Here is a 9,822-nt window from a genome sequence, read left to right as displayed (position 1 = left end):
GTCAAAGAAGATGATGATTGACGGATGATGATTGATGGATGATGATATTGATTGATGATGATAGATGATAGATGATTGACGATGATAGAAAGAGTGCGTGCGTTTTCTAGAATGTACGTGGATAAGGATTTTCTGTCACCTACTTTTGCGCACCGTTAATGAACCTCTGAACTACACTCCTAATTCGCCTTGGATGAAAAGAGGAAAATAATCTATAATCATCGAGGTTTTGAACTCTGGACAAATTGATCGAATTGATTTTAACGTTAAAGAGAATAGGTTATAGTGTTGGAATTATGGACACTCTTTTACTGTTACTAAAAAAAAGTAAACAAGAGACCAAAAACCAACCTGAAAACTGTGACGGGAGAGATAGTTTTCATAAAAGAGAGGCAATCGTCACCAAATCTAAGAATTTCAGTAAATGACAAAATCGTCATCAAAGCCAAAAGGACCCTTAAAAAAATGTTAGCAGACAGACAGAAACATTGTATATGAAAGCCTAAAAGCGTTTTCAGGTGGTTCAGGGAGGTAAGCCTTTTTCTGAGACCAGACTTCATGGTAGGAGGAAAAGTCTTGCTTCCAGGTGAGATGGATGAGAGTGTTTTAGTCCTTCGTCGACGTGTACTCTCCCAGTTTGCCTTTCATTGACTGTCCCATGATTCACTGCAGGTGTCGCATCGGCGAGGTCCGTAATGGTACGACGTTCTTTGCTTGGTCTCTGCATGCACATAAAGACGAAGTTTATAATCGCTGTGTATAGCACCTGCACAGTAAGGGAAATGAGGCGAACAGGTGGGAGACGTGTAATGCGATTCTCAACTGACGAGGGCATGACCTCCGGGCGACAATAATCACTCGTAACTCTAGCTTTTCTTTGACAGCCCGCTGCCTGCCCTCGACTTCGCAAGCAACTTAAAACGTAATCGTGTCGCATCCCTCCTCCCACTGTTTTCCTGGTTTTTTTTTAAATCTCACTATTAATTAGTAGATTAACGAACGCTGTAAGGTTTCGTTTATGTGAAGGAGGTTTTTCATATAGTTGAAAAATCAAGGTTTGTTTATATATGTATGTATATTATTGATTTTGTATATTATTGATTATTCATATTGATTTTTTTCCACAGAAATTACACTACTGAAGGGTTGGGGGGCTTTTATTGTTTTTTTTTTGGGGGGGGTCTTATTTTTAAAAATTGTCTTTTATAATATACTTGTACGTCATGGAAAATGGTACACGGACGTTTCGCCGCCGGACGTTTCGGCGCGGGGCACTTCATTTCGGCATTTCACGCGGGACCTTTAGCCGAAGTCAAGTGTGGGACGCCCTTAGCTCACACATTTCTCTCGCCATTGTATCAATGTTTTTTCTCAAAGCTGTTGCGCATAATCTGTGACAATCAAAGTGAACTGTCTGTGAAGTCTGTGTGTAAAATTTGTTTGAAATAAAGAATTATTGTGTAATCTAGTAGTTACTTTCATTCTTTGAGAAGTAAGTAAGCTCTCCGTCGGCAAAACGTCCGCACACGATGGAAAATTCCTCAAGAAAAACATGGTTAATGTTTTGATTTTTTTTTGTTTTGTGTGTGCACGTAGTTTTGCTGGCTGGTTAAACAAATTAAAGTTTAGTGGATATGCGGTGATAAATGGGCACATCACTTCATAGAGAATTATTTCAGGAAAAGGTTCTGCCCGCGGGACGTTTAAAGTCTCCGAAATCATTTGGTGTTGGCCTGCCAAGGCAACCGCAAGTGGTACACAAGTGAAACATCGCGTGTCCAACAGTCTACTATAGAATGAACATATCTGTTGAGACATAACATTACTTTGGCAAAGTGTTTATTGACAAACTTAAGTTTACATCTGAATGACAGCCAAGTGAAAAGGATTCAACGAGTGACTGACAACTGAATTGTCTACACAGCGTGATGGCGTCGCTGAGTGAAACAACAAAAGAAATAATTGAAGACATAATACATTAGTCTTTGTGATGTCTTTTTAAAACTTTCACGATGATGCATGGCAAGAAACAATAAAAACAGAAGACGATTTTTAAGTGCAATTACATGGTTTATAATGTTGTGTTATTTGGATAAAATTTTATTGCAGGGTAATTTTTCTCTATATTTCCTATTATAAAATAAAAATACTAAACGAATGTTTTTTGTGTCAGTGGCGTATTCTGACAAAAATGATCAAGGTAAATGCAGTCCTTCTCTCATTATTCACCAAGATTGGATATGCTGTTACAGTTGTCGGTAGCGCAATAGAACACACACTCTTTCTTAGAATTCGGAAGTTGAATGCAGGACAACTCTTCTGGTTCCGATGCGCACGCGCGTAATGTAAAATCACGGCCCACTCCTGCCAGGCAAAGTGCAACGAATCAACAAAGGTTTGTATTGTGATTCATTCAATTAATCTAAAATATATAATTATCCATGATTTTTACCGATGCATCTATTCACTTATCCACCAGTAGATTATCTTTTCACGAATACATTTTTATCTTTCTCAATAAATTATTCTACTATAAACTCTCACGCCCATGACTGAAGAGATGTGAACAATGCAAACAACAGCAGTAACACAACAATGGTAGTGCACAAGAGAGACACACAGGAGGATGCAAACTCGAAACTAAAAACAAATGTTTATTTACCTCCTGGGGTGAACTGTCTAAAAATGCCGCAGATTTGGTTGGGTAGGCACTCAATGTCTGTCACGTTGCCAGAACTACAGTCAGCAGGTAGACAATATTTGCATCTCAAGCTGTTCACTGCAACACAAAACACAGCATCAGTCTTGCTCCCATCATCGTTTCTCTACTAATCGCCGGAAAAGGTGTTTTCGTTGGATATACATAGTCCAGGTGTAGAACAACCTTTAGGTCTACTTTAGCTAACAGTTATAAAATAAGTTATAGTTTGACTTGAAATGTAAAAAGATGTCCAAAGTCAGTTAACTATCTACTTGTTGGGTTATCGACATCGTCTACCAGTAGATTACAGCAGCATGAGACGTTAAATGATCTTTCACAAGGACGACCGTTGATGTTGGTCTGTTTGCCGTCTGTTACAATAACCACATCACACTTACACATTGTACGAGAGACAAGATTACCTTTGGAACATTTCTGTCATCTTTGCGTCTCCCAAAGGTTAGTCTACCTACTTCATTGAACTTACCAATAGCTTTAGATTTTTTCAGTTATTATGGACTGAATAGTTCTTACCTGACACCGTAACAACCAACATGCAGCCAGTCTCCGATGTTATTTGAGTTGTACTCAGATCAGTCGTATGTCCGAAGGTGACTTAACGTTGACATGTTGGAAAGCACAAGGCTTTCTTTAAAAAGACAAATAAATTAAAATGATGAGGAAAAAAAAAAGAAAGAGTCAGGTGAAGTGAACCTACCAGAGTCGACGTGGTAAAGAAACAAAAGCCCGCACAGGTAGAAGGCGGCGGCCATTAACTGATGTGTTGTTGTCATGTTGGTCTTGTGGAGTGAGAACTCGCGGCCTCTTGTCTTTCCTCAGGTGAAAGTGGTGACTGCAATGGTGAGACTACTCGGGGCGTGTTGCAGGCAGCTAGTCGGTGATCTTTTATTCCTCTTTTTGTTTTTGTGGTGATTTCTCATTGGTCGCCATAATGGTCTTTTATATCCCATGCACCCCCTGGCGCGCCGGTGTCGTGAGATACGTTATAGTGGAGGGGTTGTCTTCTTGTTTTTGCAATAGAAAAGTGCTTTCACCTAACTGATGTGTAGCACTCTAGTAGTGTACAAAGTAGAATGTCTCTGCTGCAGGGTGGATGACGTTTTACATTTGCATCTAGATTCTAGAATGTTCGAGCATAGGGAGTAAAACTAGCTTAGCTTTAGAGTGGAGAAAGGTCTTTTGTGATTTTGGAAGGAAGAGAAAGAGATGCAGACTCGAAACTAAATTAAAACTGTTCAGTGTGAAAATTCGATCGTTGTGTTGTTTCTGTTATGACTAGCCATCACAGACTGGCGTGTTGGTTACAGAGAAATGTGGATGTATGTGGAAATGGAGGAGCAAAAGATGAAAGGAGGTGATGAATGGAAGAGGTTTGGGTAGTTGGGGGGAAGGTGTCGCTAATTTGTAAAGCCGCATGTATTGCTTAATGTCTCATCTCCTACAGCTGGTCAGAATGTCGTTGTCTGTTGTGACTTTTTCTGACGTGGCAGACAGCGCAGCACGAAGTTTATAACCGCTGTGTACAGCATCTGAACAGTTAGGGAAATGAGGCGAACAGTTGGGAGACGTGTAATGCGATCCTCAACTGACGAGGGCATGACCTCTGGGCGACAATTATCACTCGTAACTCTAGCTTTTCTTTAACAGCCCGCTGCCTGCCCTCGACTTTTAAAGCAACTTAAAACATAATCGTATCGCACCCCTCCTCCCACTGTTTTCATTTTTTTTTTTTAAATCTCACTATTAATTAGTAGATTGACGAACGCTGTAAGGTTTTCTTTATGTGTATGAGGTTCTACATATATTTGAAAAATCAAGGTTTGTATATATATTATTATTGATTTTTTTCCAAAGTAATGCCACTACCGATGGGTTGGGTTTTTTTTTTATCTTACTTTTTAAAATCATCCTTTATGATGTACTTGTGCGGAAGAAAAATACATAAACAAAAGCATGGCTAATGTTTTGATTTGTTGTTGTTGGTTTTTTTTGCAGGTAGTTTTGTTGGCTGGTTAAACAAATTAAAGTTTAGTGGATATGCGGTGATAAATGGGTTCATGACTTCATAGAGAATGGTTGCATTAAAAGGTTCTACCCCCGGTACGTTAAAGGTCTCCGAAATCAAGGCAACCGCAAGTGGTACACAAGTGAACATATCGAACAAGTCTCCCCATGTACTTAAATGTTCATTACTGCACTGTATATCACCTGCACAACACAAATGTTATTGCCAGAAAACAATCATCGCTTTCTACATAGGAATCGTGAAGCTTGTCTAAAGGCCTGTTCTCACGATGCAACATCGGCACTTAGCGGGGTTAGCAGCCCCTGCAAGGCCTGCTGGTGCTTTTCCCAGAAATCATTGACAGAAAATAAGATACCCCCTAGCCACAAAAATCAAACATCTTTAATCCATGTGACTACAGAAGTAATTAATAAAATAATCCTAGCATACAGAGGAACAGAACATGAGCAGCTGCTTAAATTCTGGTGCAGTCAGTGATTTATCTCTAGATTTCATGAATAGGTTATTCTTCTTCTTATTCCTATTTACCCCCAGTATAGCATAGGGCTGCAAGAATTGGTTATACTCCCCTATAAGCTTTTGAAATAATTTCTTTAGTTGATGTTCATCCCATCACCCTGCAACTGAAGGCTAAGAAAGATGAGAGTGTTTCCTACTAATGCTGCTACTTCAGTAGATGCTCACAAACATTGGAATGACAGCATCACTAAATGTTAGATAGCAAAAGACCAAAGATGGCAAAAACTATGAAGCTAGTGGACACTGAACTTTTATGTAACTAACTAAACCTATAACTGTGTTGCTCAATGTTTTCAAACACCATTGTTTTTATTACTGTGTACTTCTCTGAAGCTTAGTCAGCAGTTGTGTGCACAACACAACCATGTTGACTTTTCTAAAAGTGAATAAAATAATTAATTTTATTAGTTATGTTAATAGTTATATGTAGTAACACATTGAAAGATGGTTATATTTTTCATTCAACAATTAAATTACATGAAAGGCTTAGATAAAACAAAGCTGTTAAGCTTGAACTTTCTCTTCTCGGTTTTTCCGTTCCTTGTTTTTGTTACAGTTTGTTTACTTAAAGTCCCTATAACTTAATATTGACATGTGATACAGGCCTAAAATTTGAATGAAGCTTTCTTTATAAAAATTTAAACATTTCAGTGACAGCTTCTAAGAAAATAATTAGTGGTTTAGTAGTTACTAAGCTTTCACTTTGTTTTACATCGCCTTTTCAGTTTCTTGTTTTAGTAAGCTTGTTTACTTCAAAAGCTTATAACTTTATATTGACATGCGATAGAGACCTAAAATTTGGTTGAAGTTTTCTTTATCCATATTTAAACATTTCCATGAGAGCTTTTAAAATTTTTTTGAGTAGTTTAGCAGTTACTAAGCTTTCAGTTTTTCTTTCCGTGTTTTCTCAGTTTCTTGTTTTGGTTTGAGACTGTTTACTTCCAAAGCTTATAAATTCTTATTGACAAGAGATGCAGACCTGAAATTTGGTTGAGCTTTTCTTCATACAAATTTAAACATTTGTACGAGAGTTTTTTACGAGATATTTAGTAGTTTGGTAGTTATACCGTTTTAAATCAAAATTTCTTTAAATTCAACACAGGTTTTTTTACAAAAAAATTCATTAAAAAAATACTAAGCCGATTTTGCAAAATCCCTCTCCTACGTTTGTAGGTGTTGTTGTTAAGTTTTGCCAGTGCTGAGTGTCATGTGATTTAGTTCCGTCCATGAAGCTCATGAGTTTTTGTTGTAGGAGAGCTGGCAGTGGCTCAGTTTGTTTGTTTCATACATGTATTGTTGTTTTGTTTGCGAACATTTCACATGGTTGGGCGATATGAAGCGGACGGTCACTTTGGTAGATAGCGAACAGAAGAGGACCTACAAATAGGGTTGTGGACACATTTTTGTTACTTCAATGGGATCCGACATTTGGGTTTTAACTGCGACTCTGAGTTCTGTTTAAGAGAAAGGATCAAAGGAATTGAGTGGAGCAGATGCTAACTTTGTAAAGTTCCCATTTCTTAATGAGTAGGTAATGATCAATTATTTCAAAAGCTTTTGCAAAGTCTACAGAGAGGGCTGCAGTATAGTGTTTGTCATTTATATTGTTTAATCATTGTTTCTTCTAAAAATGTTAGTGTTGTATGGCAAGAGTGTTTGGGTCTAAACCATCATGGATTAGCGTGGAGAACTTTATTAGGTGGATTTGGAGGTGAGTGTGAATGTGTTTCTTAAGAAGTTAGAGAGTGATAAAAATAAGATTGGTCGATAGTTAATAGGATTTTCTAGGTCACCTCATTTATGAATTGGGAGTCCTTCATCTTAGAAAGGTAGGGAAGTGGTATTCGGCAATACAGATGTTACATAGCTAGGTCAGAGTTTCTGAAGTGAATGATTCCCAGAGCTTTAGTATTTTATTGTCATTTTTGTCAGGCCCTCTAGTGTTTGATTTTTTATTTTTATTGTGTAAGGAATTTGTATACATGTTAGAAACTCATTGATGATTAAGGGAATGTTAACGGTAGTGTGGAAATGTTCTTTGAGCTGTAGAATTCTTGTAATTTGTACAGGTTGTTTTCTTTTGAGTTCATTAGTCGATAATCGTCAATTAAATAATCAGTGTGTCAGTAGCGATTTTGTTGCCTGGTGCGGCAATAGTTTTTAAATACATATTTAATTAAAGAAGCAGATTTTGATGATTTTAGAAGCAGTGCAGATGTGTTTATCTGTCACACGCAGTCTGTGGACACTGTTGAGGCATAAAATTACTTTGGCAAAGTGTTTATTGACAAACTTAAGTTTACATCTGAATGACAGCAAAGTGAAAGGATTCAACGAGTGACTGACAACTGAATTGTCTACACAGAAGTTAGCTCATCTTCTTTTATTTAAAAAAAAGGTTTCAACTGAATGTTGACTGCTTGATGGCGTCGCAGATTGAAACATGAACAGAAATACAAGGCAGACATAATGAAATAAAGAGACAGAGCGATAAGAGCGAATGGAGTGCTTGAAATAGAATGTAGAGGACAGCAGAAAAACTGCTGCAAAATCAGAATAATAAGTATCACACAATCACATCGATTTTTACATTGTTTCACACCACAAAGAAACCAAACAACTTCGATCGATTACTACTTTTCTTCAGTTTTCTGGACAGAAATTAAATAATTTGATGTCAGATGTTGCCATTTAACAACATTTCATTACCATTAATATTCTTTTAAAGCTGTCACGTTGATGCATAGCAAGAAACAATAAATACAGAAGACGGTTTTTTATTGGGATTACATAGGTTGTTTTTTGTGTATCTTGGATAAAATTTTATTGACGAGTAGTTTTTCTGTATATTTCCTTTCATAACCTAAAAGTACTAAAACCCTAGTTTTTGGTGTCAATGGCGATTTCTGACAAAATGATAAAGGTCAATGCAGTACTATCATTATTCATCAAGATTGGATGCACTGTTACAGTTGTCTGTGGAGCAGGAGAGGTGGCACTGCTTCCAATAACCCATAAGACGAATGCAGTACAAACCTACTGCTTCTGTTGTGCAGGCACGAAATGTGCTATCGTTTTCCGGTTCTGCGAGGCATAGGGCAATGGATCAACAAGGGTTTGTAATGGGATACATTCAATTAATTATACATATTGATATTAGCTTTCATTGACCGATTATTTTTTTGTCCATGCATCTATTCACTTACTTGATTATCTGTTCACATCTTTTATTTGTACTTGTACTATTATCTTTTCTTTATTGATTGTCTTTTGACATGTAAATTTTAATTTTTTTCAATATATTATTCTACTATAAACTCTCACGCCCATGAGTGAGGAGATGTGAGCAATGCAAACAACGGCAGTAACACAACAATGGTAGTGTACATGGGAGACCAACAGGAGTATGCAAACACGAAACTAAAAACAAATGTTTATTTACCTAGTGGGGAGAAAAGTCTAATCAAAGAACAGGTGTAGTTGGGTAGGCACTCAATGTCTGTCACGTTGCCAGAATTGCAGCCAGGATTAGTGTACGAACAATACTTGCATCTCAAGCTGTTCACTGCAACACAAAACAAGGAGTGCATCAGTCTTGCTCCCATCATCGTGTCGCCACTATTCGCCAAAAAAGGTGTTGGCGTTGGATATACATAGTCTACAGTAACACTACCATGGACCACCTGTGATAGTACTCTATGTGGTTCTAAAATATATGTAAGGCCTTCTTTCTTAATGAAAAACAGGTCAATAAACAAGTCAGCATAAATGAATGAAGGTTAGGTTTTACTTCTTAATTAAAATGGAAAGTTAAAAGAAGAAACTGTTTTCATGAGTACAAAGCGCCGTTTTCTGTAGGTATGTGATACCTTGCCGAATTATTTGGCGTTTTTATAACACGACAAAATTAATAAAAAATACAGTTATTAGTTTGATAAAGTATTTTATATTTCTGTCGATCGAGAAAACTTGAACTCGAACTCAAACTTGTTTTTGATAAGCATCAGGCCCATTTGAAGGGAGGAAGTGTGAAACAACAATGTCAAACATCCTAATTATAAGTAAAACGTTAAGAAAATTCGGTAAAATATACAACTACATCATTATTATAGATTCTGGGAACACCAAATGACAATTGTAATTGACTGCGTTCCTGATGACTGCCTTCTATCAAAGTAAGACAGAGGGATAGCGGGATCATGTGCCTGACAGCTATAGAGAAGGAGGAGACTTTGTTGTAAGATGTCATCACATCTGTTCTCTGCTTTTACAGTATTTGAATATTTCAGTTTCAACAGTATACTTTTCATGGGAATAAATATTTTTCGAAAATATCGCGAAAATCCTTGTACATAAATAACTGAAGAAAAATGTAAAGAGCACAATATTTTGTTAAGTTTTAGTCGTCACAACAATACTACTTCTTTTTTTGGCCTCTTTAGAAAAAAAAGATATTGAGTTATGATTTTCTGTTTTCTTCATCAGTGGCTGCACTATGTTTGAAACCCTTGTGGAACCTCTTTTCCAAAATAAGCAGCAACACATTGTACGAGAG

At 37.0% G+C, this 9,822-nt stretch overlaps 2 protein-coding genes across 4 annotated transcripts in view; both read right to left on the bottom strand.

Annotated features, from left to right (window-relative positions):
• LOC112568274 overlaps positions 1 to 9,822 on the bottom strand; it is a 70,275-nt gene that overhangs the window by 2,965 nt on the left and 57,488 nt on the right. Inside the window, exons 1-2 of one of the 2 annotated variants that reach the window (XM_025245511.1) lie at positions 3,420 to 3,711; positions 2,663 to 2,779 (exon numbers count right to left, since the gene is read on the bottom strand). In XM_025245511.1, the coding sequence (XP_025101296.1) occupies positions 2,663 to 2,779; positions 3,420 to 3,495 (193 nt within the window). In that variant the 5' untranslated portion in view covers positions 3,496 to 3,711. Of the gene's footprint in view, positions 1 to 2,662; positions 2,780 to 3,419; positions 3,712 to 9,822 lie in introns of those variants that run through there. The other variant, XM_025245519.1, reaches the window with a different exon arrangement.
• LOC112568304 overlaps positions 7,541 to 9,822 on the bottom strand; it is a 30,024-nt gene continuing 27,742 nt past the window's right edge. Inside the window, exons 2-3 of one of the 2 annotated variants that reach the window (XM_025245574.1) lie at positions 8,710 to 8,832; positions 7,541 to 8,351 (exon numbers count right to left, since the gene is read on the bottom strand). In XM_025245574.1, the coding sequence (XP_025101359.1) occupies positions 8,209 to 8,351; positions 8,710 to 8,832 (266 nt within the window). In that variant the 3' untranslated portion in view covers positions 7,541 to 8,208. The remainder of the gene's footprint in view (positions 8,352 to 8,709; positions 8,833 to 9,822) is intronic. The other variant, XM_025245556.1, reaches the window with a different exon arrangement.

This window comes from Pomacea canaliculata, linkage group LG1 (genome assembly GCF_003073045.1).
Source record: "Pomacea canaliculata isolate SZHN2017 linkage group LG1, ASM307304v1, whole genome shotgun sequence".
Taxonomy (NCBI): Eukaryota; Metazoa; Mollusca; class Gastropoda; order Architaenioglossa; family Ampullariidae; genus Pomacea; species Pomacea canaliculata.
This window is presented reverse-complemented; position numbering and strand designations above follow the sequence as displayed.